The sequence below is a fragment of the Neohortaea acidophila genome (assembly GCF_010093505.1).
Source record: "Neohortaea acidophila strain CBS 113389 unplaced genomic scaffold BDY17scaffold_10, whole genome shotgun sequence".
NCBI lineage: Eukaryota > Fungi > Ascomycota > Dothideomycetes > Mycosphaerellales > Teratosphaeriaceae > Neohortaea > Neohortaea acidophila.
Window position 1 is genome coordinate 151,062 of NW_022985519.1, and position 17,477 is coordinate 168,538.

General features: G+C 58.6%; 8 protein-coding genes across 8 annotated transcripts; 4 read left to right on the plus strand and 4 right to left on the minus strand.

Annotated features, from left to right (window-relative positions):
* The first annotated feature begins 109 nt into the window (after positions 1–109).
* Positions 110–2,603, plus strand: BDY17DRAFT_302871 (P-loop containing nucleoside triphosphate hydrolase protein). Its single transcript, XM_033734466.1, has one exon. It carries the CDS (start codon positions 233–235, stop codon positions 2,384–2,386), a length of 2,154 nt encoding a protein of 717 aa, XP_033586456.1. The 5' UTR covers positions 110–232; the 3' UTR covers positions 2,387–2,603.
* Positions 2,604–2,815: 212 nt separating this feature from the next.
* On the plus strand, positions 2,816–3,952 carry BDY17DRAFT_318520 (GRASP55/65 PDZ-like domain-containing protein; the record flags this gene model as incomplete). The annotated part of the gene is made up of 1 exon (XM_033736193.1): positions 2,816–3,952. One exon carries the CDS (start codon positions 2,816–2,818, stop codon positions 3,950–3,952), a length of 1,137 nt encoding a protein of 378 aa, XP_033586457.1.
* Positions 3,953–4,354: 402 nt separating this feature from the next.
* On the minus strand, positions 4,355–8,054 carry BDY17DRAFT_326893 (uncharacterized protein; the record flags this gene model as incomplete). The annotated part of the gene is made up of 3 exons (XM_033737586.1): positions 4,355–5,101; positions 5,153–7,826; positions 7,879–8,054. The coding sequence occupies 3 exons, from the start codon at positions 8,052–8,054 to the stop codon at positions 4,355–4,357; spliced, it is 3,597 nt and encodes a 1,198-aa protein (XP_033586458.1).
* A 1,174-nt stretch (positions 8,055–9,228) lies between these two features.
* Positions 9,229–9,806, minus strand: BDY17DRAFT_318522 (Alpha/Beta hydrolase protein; the record flags this gene model as incomplete). Its single annotated transcript, XM_033736194.1, has 2 exons — positions 9,229–9,331; positions 9,388–9,806. The coding sequence occupies 2 exons, from the start codon at positions 9,804–9,806 to the stop codon at positions 9,229–9,231; spliced, it is 522 nt and encodes a 173-aa protein (XP_033586459.1).
* Positions 9,807–10,248: 442 nt separating this feature from the next.
* On the minus strand, positions 10,249–12,663 carry BDY17DRAFT_312822 (uncharacterized protein; the record flags this gene model as incomplete). Its single annotated transcript, XM_033735663.1, has 1 exon — positions 10,249–12,663. One exon carries the CDS (start codon positions 12,661–12,663, stop codon positions 10,249–10,251), a length of 2,415 nt encoding a protein of 804 aa, XP_033586460.1.
* Positions 12,664–13,214: 551 nt separating this feature from the next.
* Positions 13,215–14,504, plus strand: BDY17DRAFT_256557 (acyl-CoA dehydrogenase/oxidase; the record flags this gene model as incomplete). Its single annotated transcript, XM_033731613.1, has 2 exons — positions 13,215–14,375; positions 14,448–14,504. The coding sequence occupies 2 exons, from the start codon at positions 13,215–13,217 to the stop codon at positions 14,502–14,504; spliced, it is 1,218 nt and encodes a 405-aa protein (XP_033586461.1).
* A 254-nt stretch (positions 14,505–14,758) lies between these two features.
* On the plus strand, positions 14,759–16,362 carry BDY17DRAFT_326897 (cysteine desulfurase; the record flags this gene model as incomplete). The annotated part of the gene is made up of 3 exons (XM_033737587.1): positions 14,759–15,383; positions 15,426–15,940; positions 16,015–16,362. The coding sequence occupies 3 exons, from the start codon at positions 14,759–14,761 to the stop codon at positions 16,360–16,362; spliced, it is 1,488 nt and encodes a 495-aa protein (XP_033586462.1).
* A 31-nt stretch (positions 16,363–16,393) lies between these two features.
* Positions 16,394–17,389, minus strand: BDY17DRAFT_318524 (kelch repeat protein; the record flags this gene model as incomplete). Its single annotated transcript, XM_033736195.1, has 1 exon — positions 16,394–17,389. The coding sequence occupies one exon, from the start codon at positions 17,387–17,389 to the stop codon at positions 16,394–16,396; it is 996 nt and encodes a 331-aa protein (XP_033586463.1).
* Between the last annotated feature and the right edge of the window lie 88 nt (positions 17,390–17,477).

Below are 17,477 nucleotides of genomic sequence, written 5' to 3' on the forward strand. Positions count from 1 at the left end.
AAAGTGGTTGTTGACGTGTCACGTGCTCGAGCACTTCCTGGTTTGGGAAAGAGCTAGCGCCGCCGTCTAGCGCAAAGCCTAAAAATCTCCCAGAAGAAAATGTTCGAGGAGATCATCGACAGACCTGCAATCGCATCACGTTGAGCGGCGAACGTGCCTTTCCTTCTTTTCATCGCGCCCATATCCTCCTTCGTTTCTTGTCTGAGCCTCTCTCCCTCGGCGCTCTTCCATCATGCGTCGCGCGCTTCAGCGCTACTCGGCCGCTATTCCTCGCAGCCTCGCCTCCATCCCCATCCGACAGACATCTAGCATTCAATGCCTGAGAAGAACCACACCTGCGCCATCATGCCTCCTCACACAACCTAACACCATTCGCCTCATACACCAATCCTCCCTCCGACCCCAATCCGCCGCGGCAGTCGCAGAAGATGGCTCCGAAGCCCCACACATCGACACCGGCGCCGTCACGCGGTTCGACGAGCTGCAATCGCGCAACCTCGTGCATCCCAATGTCATCCGCTCGCTCACGCGAGGCATGGGGCTGGAGACGATGACGGAGGTGCAGCAGCGCACGATCAACGAGGCTTTGCGCGGCGACGATGTCATTGCGCAGGCGAAGACGGGTACCGGCAAGACGCTTGCGTTCCTCATTCCCGTTTTGCAGCGCATCCTCAATGACGACCCGTATCTTGCGCAACCATCCCACGACCGTCGCGGCCCGCGCACGACTGCCGATGATATTCGCGCACTGATTATCTCCCCGACTCGAGAATTGGCAGAGCAGATTGCGGTGGAGGCGCGGAAGGTGGTTGCGCATACTGGGCTGATTGTGCAGACGGCTGTTGGTGGAACGCAGAAGAGAGCAGGGCTTGCGGCTATTCAGCAACGAGGCTGTCACATCCTCGTGGGCACGCCGGGCCGGCTGAAGGACATCCTCTCCGATCCCTACTCGCGAGTTCAGGCCCCCGATCTCAGCGCGTTCGTCATGGACGAGGCCGATCGGTTGCTGGATCAAGGCTTCTGGCCTGAGATTCAAGAAATCATGCGCTACTTGCCCACCCCACAAGAGAAGGACCGACAAACGTTGCTGTTCTCCGCCACCGTCCCGCAGGAAGTCGTCGAGCTGGTGCGCAGCACGCTGAAGCCGGGCTTTCAATTCGTGCGTTGCGTGCGCGAGGACGATGATCCCACCCACGCGCACGTTTCACAAAAGGTCGTCACCGTGCTGGGCTTCGAAAACGCCTTGCCTGCCTTGAGCGAGCTTTGCTCCAAGTGCTTCGAGGCTGCCAAAGAGCCCGGCGCCAGACCCTTCAAGGCTCTGGTTTACTTCAACAGCACCGCAGAAGTCAATCTCGCCCGTGCCGCTCTCAGCACCCTCGAGCTCCCCGTTGAGGAGCGAAGCAATCGCATCTCCCCGCATCCTTGGGCTCCCGCGCGCGTGTCGGAGATTCACTCCCGACTCAGCCAGTCGCAAAGGACCGCGGCAGCCGAGTCGTTCAGGAGAGCCGAGTCCGGCGTGCTGTTGAGCTCCGACGTCACGGCGCGAGGCATGGACTTCCCCAACGTCACCCACGTCATCCAAGTCGGCCTGCCCACTTCTCGTGAGCAGTACATCCACCGTGTCGGCCGTACAGCCCGCGCGGGCAAGGAAGGTGAAGCCTGGCTCCTCCTCAACCAGATTGAAGCGCAAGAAGCGCGCTCAAGACTCCGCGGACTTCCCGTGCAGCGAGACGCCAGCCTGGAAACCGCCGCTCTGGATCTCACCAAGGAAGGGCAAGTCCCCGTGGCCGCAGGCAAACTGCTCAGCATGTACCAAAACGCCATGCGCCGCGTGTCGACCGAGGAGAAGGCGGCGGTATACAAAGCGCAACTGGGCGTCTACGGCTGGCTGCACGACAAGTCCCTACTCCTTCAGCGAATGAACAACCTCGCCAAATTCGGCTGGGGCATGGCGCAGCCGCCATTCATATCGCCCGTGTTGGCGCAACGGTTAAAACTCATGCATATTCCCGGCGTGAATATTGGTAACGATCCCATGGCGCAGCGAAGTGGCTATGATAGCCGTGGGGGTCGAGGTGGGGACCGAGGCGGGTATGGTGGTGATCGAGGTGGTGGCCGAGGTGGGTATGGTGGTGATCGAGGCGGCAGAAGTTTTGGTGGTCGAGACGACCGATCTGGCGGCCGAGACGATCCGTTTGGAAGCTCGGGTGATGCATCTGGCGGACGCGGCGGCGGCTTCGGCGGTGGACGAGGTGGCGGCTTCGGAGGTGGAAGAGGTGGTGGCTTCGGTGCTGGAAGCCGCGGTGGAGGTGGAGGAGGTCGATACTCGCGAGATGCGCCCCCGCGATCATCTCGGCCGCCTCAGGATGACCCGTTCCGTCTTTAGGCGTGGGGTGGTTGGATTGATTTGCTAGCGTCGTTGACTCGCATGGTGATGGCGTCTTCGGGGGCATGGTCTTTCGCATAGCGCGGCTTGGGGCATAGGGAACGGAGCGGGATTATGGGTGTAACATTACAGGATGGGTTGTATGTAGATAGTAAGGCTCTCCAATCTCTTGTGCTGCATTGGTCACGAGTATGTGTCCAAAAGCTATTGACTCAAACGACTGCTACCACTATCATTCATCTTCTCGCTAATCTCGACTCGAGCAGATGAAGTATTGTCGTTCATCCATCCGCCGGCTAACCGACCTCAACCCTAACCCTAGTCCACCACCGTCCACCCAACTTCATCCCTTCTACGACCACCAACTCCCACCAGGAATCCACTCAAACCATACCCAAAGGCGTATGCCCACCCGCCAAAATGGCAAACATGTTCGGCGCCCTCAACCGCTTCATCTCCCGCCTCGACTCCTCGGAATACACGGCGCCAACGCCCTACACCCCCAGCAAATTCCCCCTCAACGCCAGCAACAGCAACACCGCACTCAACCCCAACGCCCACGGCTTCCAAGTCCTCTCCAACACCCAGGCCAATCTCCCGCTGGAGCCCTACTTCGACTTCATCATCGGCATCAACAACCACCCCATCGACTCCGCGGACCCGCACCTGTTCTCCACCGAGCTGCGCAACTGCGCCGGCTCGACCATAAGTCTGGGCGTGTATTGCGTCAAAGGGCACGCAATTCGGGAGATTTACGTGCCTATTCCCGCCGATGGGGCGGCGCTGGGTGTGCAGTTGCAGTGGATGCCGTTGAACGCTGCGGCGGAGAATGTGTGGCATATTCTTGACGTGATGCCGAATTCGCCTGCTGATGTTGCTGGCTTACTGCCGTATGGGGATTACGTGGTTGGCAGTCCGGATCGGGATGCTCTGTATGGCGAAGCGGCGCTTGGCGAACTTGTAGAGGAATTCCAGGATCGCCCGTTACGCCTCTACGTCTACAACCACGAGTACGATGTGCTGCGCACGCTGACCATCACGCCTTCGCGGACATGGGGCGGCGATGGCGCACTAGGCTGCGTGTTGGGGTACGGAGCCCTACATCGCGTTCCAGCGCCGCTGAACGAGCCCTCCCAAGCACCAGGCGAAACATTATTCGAAAGCACAGAGGACTTCAAAGTGCCCGCCGCAACTGGCCTCACCACAACCGAAGCAGAGCAACCTACCTTCTTCCTACCAGCGAACATGGACCACCCATCTCCTCCACCTGCTGCTCTTGCAACCAATACCTCCACTTCGGCGACAGGGACTTCCCAACCTCCACCCCCGTCTTCAAGTAAAGGCAGAAAGCAGCGCGCGCACCACAACACGGCCGCGCAGCCGGCGGGACTGGACGACTACTTTGCGGAAGGCGAGCAGAAGTCGCGAGAGCTGGACGGGGGTTCGACTCCTAAGCCTGCTGCTGGGGCTGGGAATCTGCCGCCGCCTCCGCCTAAGGGTGGGCCGCCGAGGGCTACTACCCCTGCTGCGACGGCGGAGGAGGAGGAGGAGAAGGAGGAGGCGTGAGATTTGAGACGCTCCATTGACTTCTTTGCCGGATGAGTTGTCAGCTTTATGCTCATGGTGATGGCACCACTCGCCCCTTGCCTTCGCATGGCTGACAGATGAGACGTGCGCTTTTCAAGGCAGGTGTCGTCGAGCAGAGAGCATCGCTTTACGAGCATAGAGCCATAATTGAGAGGTGCAGAAAAGAAATCTAGAATAGTCGGCATGCAAGTTGGGATCGGCTAGAAAGAAGCCCCAACAGTTTTGGATGGATATCTACAGGATCGAACAACCCCATCGCATGCGAATGCCTCGCTCAATAGTATAAGAGTTGAAAGAAAGAAGAAGGAAAGCATCCATCAAACTCCATGCATGCCCTCACTTCCCACCCCCCCAAAACCAACATCCCCAAGAAGAAACAACTCAAACATTAGGCTCATACCTCCACCCCCCCTCGCGCACAACCCTCTCTCTCAACTCCATATCCCTTCTCTTCTCCGCACTCGTCACCGCATCCCCACTCTCCACCCACCTTGCACTACTCCCCCTCTCGCGCAACCTTTTCAAACGATCCGGGTTCTTCGCATTCTTAAACACCTCATCCATGCGCAGCTCCGCAATAGGCCCAAACACCGTCTCGGGGTCCACGAGCTGCTGCTGCGTAAGCAAGTCGCGAAGAGCAGGCGATGCAACCCACGACGGGGCGCGGAACCCGCCTGTGTCGCCTTCTTCGTCGGAGTCCTCTTCTTCGCTGTCGGTGGCGATTTCGGGGAGTTGAATTGCATCGCCGTTGGGGTAGAGGGGGGAGGATTTGGCGGCGGATTTGCCTGTTGTTGCTGCGGCCATGTGGGGTGGGCGGGCGGGGGTTTTGTGCTTGGCTTGGTTGGAGGGGTGCATGTTTTCCATGCCGGGGTGCGGGTGTTGGCTTGGGGCGTGGTGGTGTTGAGATCCGGCGGCGGCGGCAGGAGGGTTGGCGTTCTCTGCGAACGGGATCCTCGCGTTGGAGATCTGGACCATCTGGCTAGGATGGGTGGGCATTCCTGGTTTGGAGGAGGTAAGGTGGGGTGGATGCTGGCTGGTGACGGCCGCTTTGAACATGGCTGTGCCGAGATGGGTAGGTGGAGGAGGAGCGTGAGCGTAGCCGTGGGCGAACTTGGAGAGCGTCGACTCCTGTTGGATGTCAGTCATCGAGTACAGTTGCTTGGAAGACTTTCGACTCACCTTGCGCATATTCGACGCTCTCTTTGGCGGCGCCATGACCGAGTGTCGCTCCACGCCATCCTGCTCCTCTTCGTTCGTCCGCCGCCTCTTTGCTTCATGTTGTTGGTAACTCGGTGGAGCCCTCGGCAGACCAGGTCTCTGGATCTGCGGCGGTTGCGTCGTCGGACGCTGCGGCTCATCACCTTCCTCTCCCTGCCAGACCCGCTTCGGCGCCGGTTTGGCTGCATTCGGCTGCACCTGTGGTCGACCTTGCGCCGAGTCGACAATGGTATTCTTCGCCAGCTGTCTCAAAGTTCCTCCCACATCGCCACGAGGAGGAGCCGGTGCCTGCTGAGCACGTTCGCGCTTAATGGCTTCCGCGAGTTCATGCGCAGCCCTGGCCTTCTCCCTTTGCGCAGCCTCCTCTTGCAGTCGGATCTGTTCAGCTCGCTGCGCTTCACGCTTCTTAGCGTCCGCAGCTTGCTTCTCAGCCAGTCTCTGTGCCGCCATCTTCGCTTCCTGGACCCGCTGTTGCTCCGCGGCTTTGCGCTCCTCCTCCATCTTGCGGTCCTCCTCCGCTTTGGCGGCGCGTTTACGTTCCAGCTCTCGCTTCTTCTCCGCTTTTTCCTGAGCCGCCCTCTCATCTGCTTCTTTCTTCCTCGCCGCCGCCTCCAGAGCCCGCACTCGCGAATTGGCAGGGGCAGTAGAGCTCCTAACACTCCCTTGAGCGGAGCCAGGACGGGTGACATTCTGCTTCGGCGGCACTGGAGGAGGTGCGAAAGCCTCATGTTGTGACTTTGACAGATTCGGCCCGAGCCTTTGCGATTGCGAGAGGACGCGAACAGACACCGGGGCGGGCTTAGCAGCGGCTGTTTGCTCTCTGATCGGCTTGCCGAGTCTCACAGGAGCCCTCAGTTTGCCCGTCGTAGGTCCGCTCTTGGGGGGTGGCGGAGGCGCGATATCAACGTCCCTTGCTGAGTCGGTGTCCGCTGTCGCCGAGCGTGCTGCTTGTTGCTGTTCAGCTCGATCCTTTTCGTCTCTAGCTTTCGCTGCCTTCTGTCGCTCCTTTTCCCTCGCCTTCTCCAAATCATCACCCGACTTCTGTTGTGCCTTGAGCTCCTTCTCTCGCTTCCGTTCACTTTCGTCCGATTTTCTGCTCTTTTTACTAGGACTAGCAGAAAGCATGCTGATGGGCCTGGAAGGACTCCGAGGCAGCTCCTTCTCCGAGTAGAGCGCGCCAGGCATATTGAACACGGCTGCCATCTTGGAGTCGTTGGATATATCACGCGTGGGGGAGCGTGAAGGAGAGTTGTTGTGGGCTTCCAGCTTTGCTGCTGCGCTGGCGCTGGTGGACGAGGCAAACATGCTCTTTGCGGACTTCAACACGGAGTAGAATTTGTTCTTCGATGCGCTGAGCGGTCCGTCGTGGCTTTTCTTGCGCGGAGGCGAACCAGCAGGAGTAGTACTTTCGGCTGGAGCGTAGTACGTGCTCGGATTAGAGACGGAAATGGCTTTTTGTTGTCGCTCCTCCTGCCTAGAGGGCGATGGGATCTGTGTTGTCGAGGCTGCCTTTTGATGCATCGGTGGTCTCGCCGGTGATCCTTGCCTAGCTGCCGTCTCCATCGAAGGAGCAGTGCGTGGGGCAGGATTAGTGGGCGCGATCCAGTCGTCATCAGAGTCATCCTCGGTGTGGACAGCCTTGACGGGATCCGCAGTAGGTAGCTGAGGGTACGTAGGCTGCGCAGCGAGCACATTCTGTGGAATGCTCTTTGATGCGCGAGGCTCCTTGGTCTTGCCGAGCATTGTAATGCGCTCGTGTAAGAGCTGTGTCGAGGTCTTGTTATGTGCCTTGGATGTCTCGGACTGCTCTGGCATAAAAGCATCCTCGTCATCATTGGCAGCACTGACTTTAGCCTCAGAAGGGCGTGCTAGAGCACTGTCTCGGCTGGTATGCATGTCGACTTGACTGTCACGCACTCCCAAGCTGCGTTGCGCCGTGAACGGCTCACGAGCGGGTAGAGCTGTAAAGACGAAACTGCTCTTTCTTTGTATCAGACGAGCTGGACTCGATGCGTCTGATCGGGATGATTCTTCATCGAGTGGCTGGTCCGCTGAGGCGACATCGACTGGCTCGGCAGCGGGTGCGTCCAGCATCTTTTCGTCGGCCTTCTCTTCAGTATCTTCTGTGGCAGTGTTCGCAACCACGGGCGCCTCCACAGTCGGCTCCTTGGACATACTTCGCCCCGTCAAATCTTCTTTGGCAGAGGCAAACGACTCACTGCCACTGTCTCGCGCCTCTGCAATAATATCCGGCAGACGCTGAGGCGGTGGCTGGTTCTCACGCAGCGGCACTTTCTGCGTCGCGGTATCAGTCCTGTAATCCAGCTCCATCTCATCCTCCGTCATCATGCCGTGGTATCCCGAGTCGGTGTAGCCAGGCTGTCCTGCGCGCTGCGGGCTGTTTGCACGACTCCTCGGGCGTGTCGCTTGTGCTTTATCTGGAACATCCTCGGCGATTTGGAATTGGGCGACTTTGTCGAAGAAGGTGGTCTTGTACGCCGATGCAGGGGCAGGGGCATTCTCGGCGAAGACATCGGTAAGCGGCTGTCTCACGGACAAGGCATTTTGTTTGCGTAGGGTTCGTGGAGTCTTGCCGCGTAACTTCCCCGGCGTCTTGAAGATGTCTGTGAAGTTTCTGTACGAGCGTTAGTGGTGAGCGCGCTTGAGAAGTGCAAGATGATGCGTACACCTGACTCTGGCTGAACACCTCGCCCAAGTGCGCGTTCAGCCATTCCAGCTCGTTCTTGACGGCATAGCCAAACTCCTCCACCTCCTCCCTGATCTTATCATCGGCATGCTGCCTCTCAGTCTGCAGCCATTCGGCTGTGCCAACGTTCGCCGTCTTAGAGCGAGCGAGAGCCATTGCGCCTGCTCTGTTGACCTCCTCCCAAACAACCAAAATAGACCGCTTCCGGGGTGCCGAAGCGAGTCAGTACCCGGATTTCTTATCTCAACATGTACCAAGATGGTATTCGAGTCCAATGGAGTCGTGTAGGGCTCGGAAGGGCGTTATCGTCGCGTCTGTTGATGGCTTTGTTTTGCTTGACGTGCTGAGGTGAAGCTTTGGCGGGAAGACTTGCCGGCCGAGCTTGGGCCATCTCACGCTTCTGGCGCCCAGTCACGTGATTAGACTTGGGCTGCGCGTGTATAGGCCGCGCTTCTTACGTTCTCTTTCAAACCCACTACAATCTACCAAATGACGAGGAGTCCAAACCGAAACATCTCATGAGCAGCCGCACAGAAGTACGTGCTGAGTTGCACCAAGGCATCTGTAGATGCCGGGGTAGAAAGGCGTCAGAGGAGGGCAATGGGCGAGAGGTTGGAGCCGCTGCTCACTCGCGGAACCGCAAGTGCACTGTCGGGGTCAAGGAAGGCCCGCGCAGATACAGACAGCCGCCATTCCAGTCATGTCCCGTCTGACTTGCAGCTTTTTGGGACACGTGAATTCCACGCCACACCAATTAACCCTTTCGAATACGGAGACGAGGAATGGCATAGTTCACCCGGGAGGTACATGAACACACATAACGCACGCCAGCCTACGAGCAAAGGTGATCCCTCAAAAACTTCGCCTGCCTGCCAGCATTCTTCTCAAAATTCGGACCCGTATACCCATCGAAATGGCCGCCGGGAAGGATATGCAGCTCCTTTGGCTCCCGCGCGCGCTGGTACGTCTCCAGCGCGATGTCAGTCGGGGTGAGGACGTCGTTGTCTGCGATCGTCATCAACAGCGGTGTGGGCGAGATGCGGTGCACCATGTGCGAGGGGTCATGCCCGCGGAGCAATTCCACGCTGAGTGGACTAGTCAGTGACGATGGCTATGCTGTGCTCCCGTTGGCATGGCACTCACCTTCGGATGGTAACGTCGTTTGTCCAGCTGCTCTTCTTCCCCCAAGCGGAGAAGAATTGCCAGCTGTCTGGAGTTGGGAGGGACGATCAGAGGATCTTCGTCGACGACGGGAATCCGCGTTGCCTCTTTGCCCGCGGCTCGTGCCTGTCGGTCTACACGACGTTCTATCAGCACGAGAGCTCGGCAACTAGAGAGGGAGGAACATACCAGCCTGAAAAGCCTGGTTCATGCTTGCGACGAAATCAGGACGGATGAGCCGGTGGAAATTCGACCAGCCATCGGTCAACGGCCTGCCATTCAATCAGCAACAAATCATCAAATGAATCCATGGGGCAAAGGGTCATACACCTGGCACAAAACCGCTTTAACACGCCGGTCCACCGCGCCAACATACAGAACATGGCCACCACTATACGAGCTGCCCCAGATGGCAATCTTCTCGGGATCGACCTCAGGCAAGGATTGGGCATAAGTGATGGCATCAGAGTAATCGCTCTGCTGCTGACTCGGCACGATTTCGTGGCGCGGCGCGCCGGCGAGGGTATCGCTCGTGCCAAAGCCGCGGTTGTCGTACACCAGGCAAGTGATAGGCAGGGCCTGCACAAAGTAGGCTGCGAACGCGTCGAGATCCATTTCCTTCAGCGCCGTCCAGCCGTGCGCCATGACGAGGCAGGGCGCGCCGCGGGTCGTGGCGTTGGGGGTGAAGAGCCAGCCCCGCAGGGTGACGCCGTCGATGGTTTGGAATTCTACGTCTTTTTGCGGCATCGTGCGTTCTGCTGATCAAATGTGATGGAGGGGGGAGTGAGGTGGTGTCGGGGTGCCGTGGCGGGGTATACATAGTGACCGTCTCAAGCGTGGCGGATCCGACAAGTCATCCGTCGGCACCGCCGCGCATCTGATCACCATCGGATCCGCCCGTCGAGAGACACGGATTGGTTCGGGAGGATGGAGAATGCGACAGGGTGAAGCGGAGCGGCGTCAAGTGGCGCGAGGGAAGAGCGCAAGTGCACAGCGACTGACATAGAAGCACTACAATACAGAACACCTCCCCATGTTCTGTGGTGGATCAACGGACGCCAGTTAGAGCTATTTGCAGCAATGCCAAAGCCGAGAAGTCCCACTGTCTCACTAGCGATTCAAACCAACCGTCGAAAGCCCGCAAGCTTCTCTTGAATGCTGCTCAAAGGTGAGCCGGTTCGTGATGCACTTAGTACGAGGCGAAAAGTGACAGGGTGGAGAGCCTGCGATCCAGCGCGGCCGCCACCAATTCCGCCGACTGGCATCGGCGGCTGAGCTCACGCAAAACCGCAATACACCCTTGCACCCCATGCCGCAGCTCAGCAGCATCCAGACCATGCTCTTCCAGCCAGAGACACTGCTCTGCCGTGGCGCCATTCGAGCAGGCCGCCAAAATGGTAGCAGCGGCTTTGCTCAGCGAGCGAATCATAATCTCACACCACGGCTCGCTCATCATGGCGTCCGCACCGTCGTCCTGCGGGGAGTCGTGCCAAGTGCTCGTGTCCCGTACCAGACTACAACCCACCGCGAGCCTCGTGATCGCTACAGAGTTCTCGAGCGCCAGAGCCGTCGGACTGTAGAGCGATTGGCGCTTCGACCGGCGTCGCTCGTCGCTCGACCACGCTCCGTCGATGCGATCGATGGCTTCCGCGAGAAGAATCGCACCGTAGTGCCAGTGCACGGCCAGAATGACATGCCAAGAGCGCACGGAGGGAGAGAGGTGGCTGCAGCGCTGCGTGCAGTTCGACATGAAATCAGCGTACTTTGCCTGCCAGTGCTGATAGACAATCAACGCATCCTGAATGGCGTTCTCAATTCTATGGTTTGATGCGTTTTGGTGGACAAGGGTCTGCAGGTTCGCAACGCGGCGGAAAAGCAAGACCTTGGTCGGGATGGCTTCCTGCAATATCCGTTCAACTTCAGACTCTGGGAGCGGCCAATTGTGGCATGCTTCATCCGCAGCTGCGCTTCGATCAAGTATCCTCTCGTTCCAGAGCGGGACGGGCTTCTCGGTTTGCTGGGATCCAGGAATTTCACCAATACCTGGAGATGTCAGTGTTGCGTGGGTCGTGCGGGATGGGCCAATATTCTCGATGGCGGTGTCCTCGTCCGAGATGACAATGCTGCGACCGTTCACGGCCGACGACGTCGTGTCGCACATGACCGCGAGCCAGAACAGCATATTGAACTCGTTGAGGAACGTCTTCTGCTTGAGGTTCAGGCTCGCACTGCCTTGAGCATTCCGTCTCAGCTCCGAGTACAGCCAACGGCGCCAATGGAGCAACTGGCGGAGCGCATTTTCCAGGTGTGTCGGTGGCTCATCCAATCGCAGCACCTCAAGACACGGATCTGATTCCTCCGATGTGTTCGTGTCGTGACGCCCCTGCTGTGAACTGACGGAGGAATGGCGGCGCCCGGGCATTGCTTGATCATCCAGGGGGCTGCGAATGAACGAGAATATGAGCTGGGCAAAAGCCACCTGGAAAGAGGCGATCCCGGCGGCGGCATGAAGCGCGAGCTTCGCGTCATGCCACAATGTTTTTTGTAGTGTGGACAACAGATGTAGCGACAGTGGGTCCGCTGTCGATGGGCTCCGCGCACCAGCAGATGTCGCATGATCGGTGCTACTCCACTGGCTCGAAAACGCGAGAATGACTTTGTGAAGTACCTGCGCAGCCAGCTCGCTTTGACCCGAAGAGATCGGTGGATGACTTTTGAGGCCAAGGCTCAGCACAGCACGGTCCAATCGACGAGCACGCTCGTAATACGATGTGCATCTATAGAGAAGTGCCATTTGATTCGATTGTCCCCTCGCAGTCTGGGCAGGGTTGTTGTATGGGCAGTTGATGGCGGTAGACCAGCACGACAAGGCATGCTCGAGATGGTTCCGGTAGATGCTGACCAATATGTTGGTGATGCCAGTCTTTTGCGTACCCATGGCTAGTGCGTCGTCTGCGTGATGGAAGGAGGCAGCTCGATGATGGACATCTCCTTGGTTTCCAGAAATACTCGGATCGAAGAGGTCGTCAGTCGACTGAGATAGGTCGTGTGGGGTGAAAAGCGTCTGGCTTAGACTGGGCGAACATAAGACCGACTGCGTGGCTCCGCTGGTCGGCAACATGCCAGAAGAAGGAGAAGACTCCTGCGGGATGGAGTACGAAGCAGCAACGTCTGTGGCGGCATAGAGCCCGTGGAAGACTTCATCTTGCCAGCCGGGCGGAAAGGTCACGCCCGCTGCATCATCCTGAGACAGTTCCAGTGTCCAAAGAGGATCCAAGAAAGGTGCCTGATCTCGCGGCGTCTTGAAGGGATCCTTCGGTCGATAGCGGGTACTGCCAGTACTCGGACGAGCATGGCGAGGCAGCGTGCGCGCCTGGCGGGATTGCTGGGCAAGCCAGGAGAAAGTGCAGCTTCTGCCGTACTTCAAACAAGGCGAGCAGGACGGTCTGCGCGCGTGTTGCTCATTCAGTGCATCGTCCAGAATGCCGAGTCGTCCAGCATCGCACGCCTTGCGCTTCTGCCGGCACGTGTCGCAGCTCTGGTACTGTCGTCGCACCGCGCGAGGCGCGACACCGTTCGCAGGCGAGGCGATCAAAGATGCCATCTCTGACGGACGGACAATGGACACGGCATCGACGACGGCGCCAGACCGCGGTCGAAGACAACATCGATGCTACTGGGCGAGGTGTGTGGTGGAAGTACCCCACCCCCACCATTCACCTCGTGCTGCGGGGTGAGGTGCCTGAGGCTCAGGCTATCACGTTTAAATCCATTAAGTTACGGGCCGCGCCTTTCATCATCTCCTCACCTTCACCTTATTCCCGAGGTTGGCGGGGAACGGCCGTGGCAATAACCACGGCGAGATCGGAGCTGCCTCGCCTGGGGTTGTCATTGATATCACCCTTTCGATACTTTTTATATGAGCAGCCCGGCCGTTGTCGTGCAATCTCTCCTTCTTCCCTCACACCTCCCCATTCCCACAACATCATGGCGAAATCGATCGTCTCGTCCCTGCGCACCGTCTCGCGCCTCACCTCCTCCCCCATAGCCAGATCGTCCTTCCTTTCCACACCCTCCATAACATCATGTCGCTCCCAACTCCCCGCGGCATGTGCCACTCGCGCCTTCTCCGCGTCCAGCGCAACCCGCAGTCTGATGGAGACGACAGGCTTCACGGAAGAAGAATTGACGGTCCGCGAAGCCATCTTCAAAGTCATGGAGCAGTTCCCCGATGAATACTGGACCGAGCGGGATCAGACCCAAACATACCCCCACGAGCTGCACGCAGCGTTGGCAAAAGATGGTTGGATTGGCATTGCCTTGCCGTCAGACATTGGCGGTGGTGGTTTGGGCATTGCTGAGGCGACCATGATGCTTCACACCATTGCCGAAGCAGGTGGCGCCCTTGCAGGTGCTCAGAGCATCCACGCCAACATCTACGCCACCCAACCGCTTGCCAAATTCTGCACGCCTGATCAGCGGAAGCGGTTTCTCAGCAAAATCATTTCCGGCGAGTGGCGCACGTGTTTCGGCGTGACGGAGCCAGAGACTGGTCTCGAGACATTGAAACTCAAGACCAAAGCCACGCGCGACGGCGATGGCTACCGCATCACCGGGCAGAAAATCTGGATCACGAACGCGCAGATCGCGCAGAAAATGGTGCTGCTCGCCCGCACTACACCCCTCGAGGATGTCAAGAAGAGCAGCGACGGTCTCAGTCTCTTCTACATCGACCTCGATCGATCTCCGGGCAGCGGCTTCGAAGCCAAACCCATCAAGAAAATGGGCGGCCGCGCGATTGACGCCAACCAGGTCTTCTTCGACAACTACTACATCCCCGCCGACTCGCTGATCGGCAAGGAGGGCCAAGGCTTCAAAATCATACTGCACGGCATGAACGCCGAGCGCTCCCTGCTCGCCGGCGAAGCCCTGGGAATCGGGTACGGCGCGCTCGAGAAAGCGGTCAAGTACGCACGCGAGCGCGTGGTGTTCGGCCGCCCGATTGGCAAGAACCAAGCCATCCAACACCCTCTCGCCGCCGCTTACATGAACCTGGAAGCGGCAAAGCACACTGCGTACCATGCCGCCCGGCTCTACGATCGGAGCAATCCCGACCATCCGGACTACGACGAGAGCATCACGCAGTACGCCGTCGGCGTGGCGTGCAATGCGGCCAAGTACCTTGCGGCGGAGGCGAGTTTCAAAGCGTGTGAGACGGCGGTGATGAGCATGGGCGGCATGGGGTATGCAGCAGAGTATCACGTGGAGCGGTACATGCGAGAATGTTTTGTGCCGCGATTGGCGCCTGTTAGTCGGGTGAGTGACTTGAAACTCGGGGATTCTTTGATCTGCCGTGACGCGATTTGCTAATTGCCTGTGTCCTTTTAGGAAATGATTTTGAACTTCATCGGGGAGAAGGCGCTGCAGCTGCCGCGGAGCTACTAAGCTTTTCGGTCGGCTTTACCACCCTCCGGCTGACGGACCACCATTATCAATATGCACCTCATGAACTTACCCTTTCAATTACCTTACCCTCTGATCTGTCGATGCGCTATCGGCTCAAGGAATTCCAATTCGTCAAGCACGGCTGGAGAGCGTCCAACGTCAGCCTCACCACAAAATTTATAATAAGTACTCTCCTCAACTCAATCCCCGATTTCCTCTTTCTCTCTTCCTCTCCACCGTTCCCCATCTCCTCAATGGCGTCGCAAACCCAAGACAAAGAAAAGTCCCTCACACACCTCCGCACCCTGGTTCCTCCCAACGAAGTCTTCGACGAATCGCACCCCTCCTACCACGCCTCTTCAGCCCCATGGTCAACCCACGAAGACCGCCATCCAACGCTCGTCCTCCAACCCAGCACCCTCGAAACCCTCACCCGCCTCGTGCCCGCCCTGTACGCCTCGAACCTAGACTTTGCAGTGCGCAACACAGGCACCGGCTCCGTTTCCGCGCGGGACGTCATCCTCTCCACGCAAGGCTTGAAAGGCTTTGTCTTCAATCCTGCCGATGAAACGGTCACGCTGGGCTCGGGGTTCTCGTGGGGTGAAGTGGATGCTTTGATGGAGGAGCATGCACCCGGGTATGCGGTTGTCGGGGCACGATGTGGATGGGTGGGCGTGACGGGGAGTGCGCTCGTGGGAGGACTGAGTTGGCTGAGCCATGAGTTTGGCCTGATTTCCGATCCGGAAAATCTGCTCGATATGCAGATTGTGTTGCGGGATGGGAGGGCAGTGTGGGCGGGCGAGGCAGACAAGGAGCTGATGTGGGCGCTGCGAGGCGGCGGAGGGAACTTCGGAGGCAAGGCCATCCCGCTTCCCCGTCGTTCTGGCACGTTGAACGGATACGACTGACTGTGCACGACAGTCGTCACGGCGCTCCAGCTCCAAGCCCGTCGCTACACCACCCAAATCTTCACCGGCCGCGTCTTCCTCCCCTACAGCGCACTGCACGAAGTATCCAAAGCGGTAGCAATGATGGCCGCCCGGCCCGCCGACCCCAAACTCGCCATGCACGTCACAAAACGCGGCTCCGGCCTGGGCGAGGCGGCGCAGGGCGGCAAACCCGGCATCGCAATCTACATGTACGACGCGAACGGGGAAGCGCACGGGCGGTCGGAGGCGGGATTCGCGTGGGTGTTCCGCATCGCGGGCGCGGAGGGCGCGACGGTGGGAGTGCGCAGTTTGCGCGAGATGCACGCGATGGCCAACAGCTTCCTCGAGTGGCGGGACACGAGTCTGTTCCATTGGTCCTCGGCGCCGCTGATTGCGGAGATTGACGAGCAGACGCTGCTTCGGGCGTGGGAGTGGTGGGAGGAGTCTTTCCGGCTTTGCGAGGGCTTCCAGGAGGGTTCGACGGTGATTCTGGAGTTTATGCAGGAGGTGAGTGATGGCGGGCTTTGATCATGGGTGCAGGTAGAACGAGCGCGGCATGCTGACTCGATATCGTATCTCAGGCCGCCATGTGCAGCTCCGGCGGCCGGTCGAAAACCGGATGGCCCCATCATGGACGACGACATGTGATGCAAATCGTCCTCGGGTGCAAGCCTGAGGCCGCCCCGGCCAACATCCGGGAGATCGCGATGAAGCAGCTCGCGAAAGCGGGAGCTCATATCTCTGGACCGCATGAATTCCCGAAGGAGTATCACGCCGGTTTCCTGCAGGAGTGGAATGACTTGGATGAAGTGTATGGCGAGAACCTGCCTAGATTGCAGGAGGTGAAGCGAAAGTATGATCCGCAGAATCGATTTAACAAGGGAGTGGACTTGATGAGTGAGAAGGTGCGGGTAGGACCTGTTGCATGAGGGATCAGCAGTTCCATACATCATACACATTCTAGAACGCCAACACCCAGACATCTCCCATGCGCGTGTTATCCTCCGCCAACCCTCCCTGAACAACCACACCATTCTTCCCCGCCGTCCTATCCGCAGCAAACCATCCTCTCGACGCCGGCGTACTTCCTTCAGCCTCCACCCGCCTCCACTCGTCATTCGCAACATCATAAGCCCAAACATCACCCAGCATCCTGCCCGCCCCCTGATGGCCCAGACTACTCGGATCACACTCCCCAAACATAGTAAGCAGCATATCCTTGCCTCCAATCTGGAGTGCAAGCAGCGTACTCACACTCCGAGCCGCAGGGCCCGATTGCGTGTCCCAGGTCTTTGTCGTCCAGCGGTCGCTCTGCAAGTTGTAGACGTCGAGGGCGAAGCCCTGCTCGTGTTCTCCGTCGAAGCCGTTCATGCGGTATAGCTTGCCATTGAGCCATGCGATGCTGGTACCTCCTCTCGCCGGGCCAGGCGCATCGGCGTGCTGAGTCCATTTGTTTGTGCTGAGGTCGAACGACCAGAGATCCGAGAGACGGCCTTTTTCAGGACATCCGGCGTGCAGGAAGATGGTGTTGTCGTCGTTGCTCGTCATGGCATGATAAGATCTCGCCGGCGGGATGGGCGCTTGAGCGTCGGATGGCTTGATCGTTGACCAACCGTTGCCACTCTCGTTGAGGACGTGCAGTACGCCGTGTTCTTCAATCGGAGCCATGGCTTCCCCGCCACGGCCAGAGAATAGATAGATTCTCCCATTTAGTACAGTGGATGCAGACCCTACTCGGGGAGATGGAGCGGCTGTGATTTCCTGCGGGCTGATGTCGTCTGGTTTCGACGATGCGTTCAACGGAATGCGGTAGAGCTTGTTATCGACGGGCTGGCGAGGCTTGAGCTCGCCTCCGAAGACAACCAAACTCTCATTGACGACCGCTGCGATCTGCGAAGAGCGACGGATCTCGCTCGAGTCGAGTCTTTGCCTCCACGAGCCGTGGATAGTCGCCATTGTGGCTGCTGAACGAAGGGAGATGAATCTGGGGCCGATGAACGCTCTGGTGGCGACAAACATGCAAACACGTTCAGATCTGCCACGA

What these genes read in the sequence shown, in the direction of transcription:
- BDY17DRAFT_302871 (XM_033734466.1), top strand. Translation starts at nt 233, where the DNA reads ATGCGTCGCGCGCTTCAGCGCTACTCGGCCGCTATTCCTCGCAGCCTC.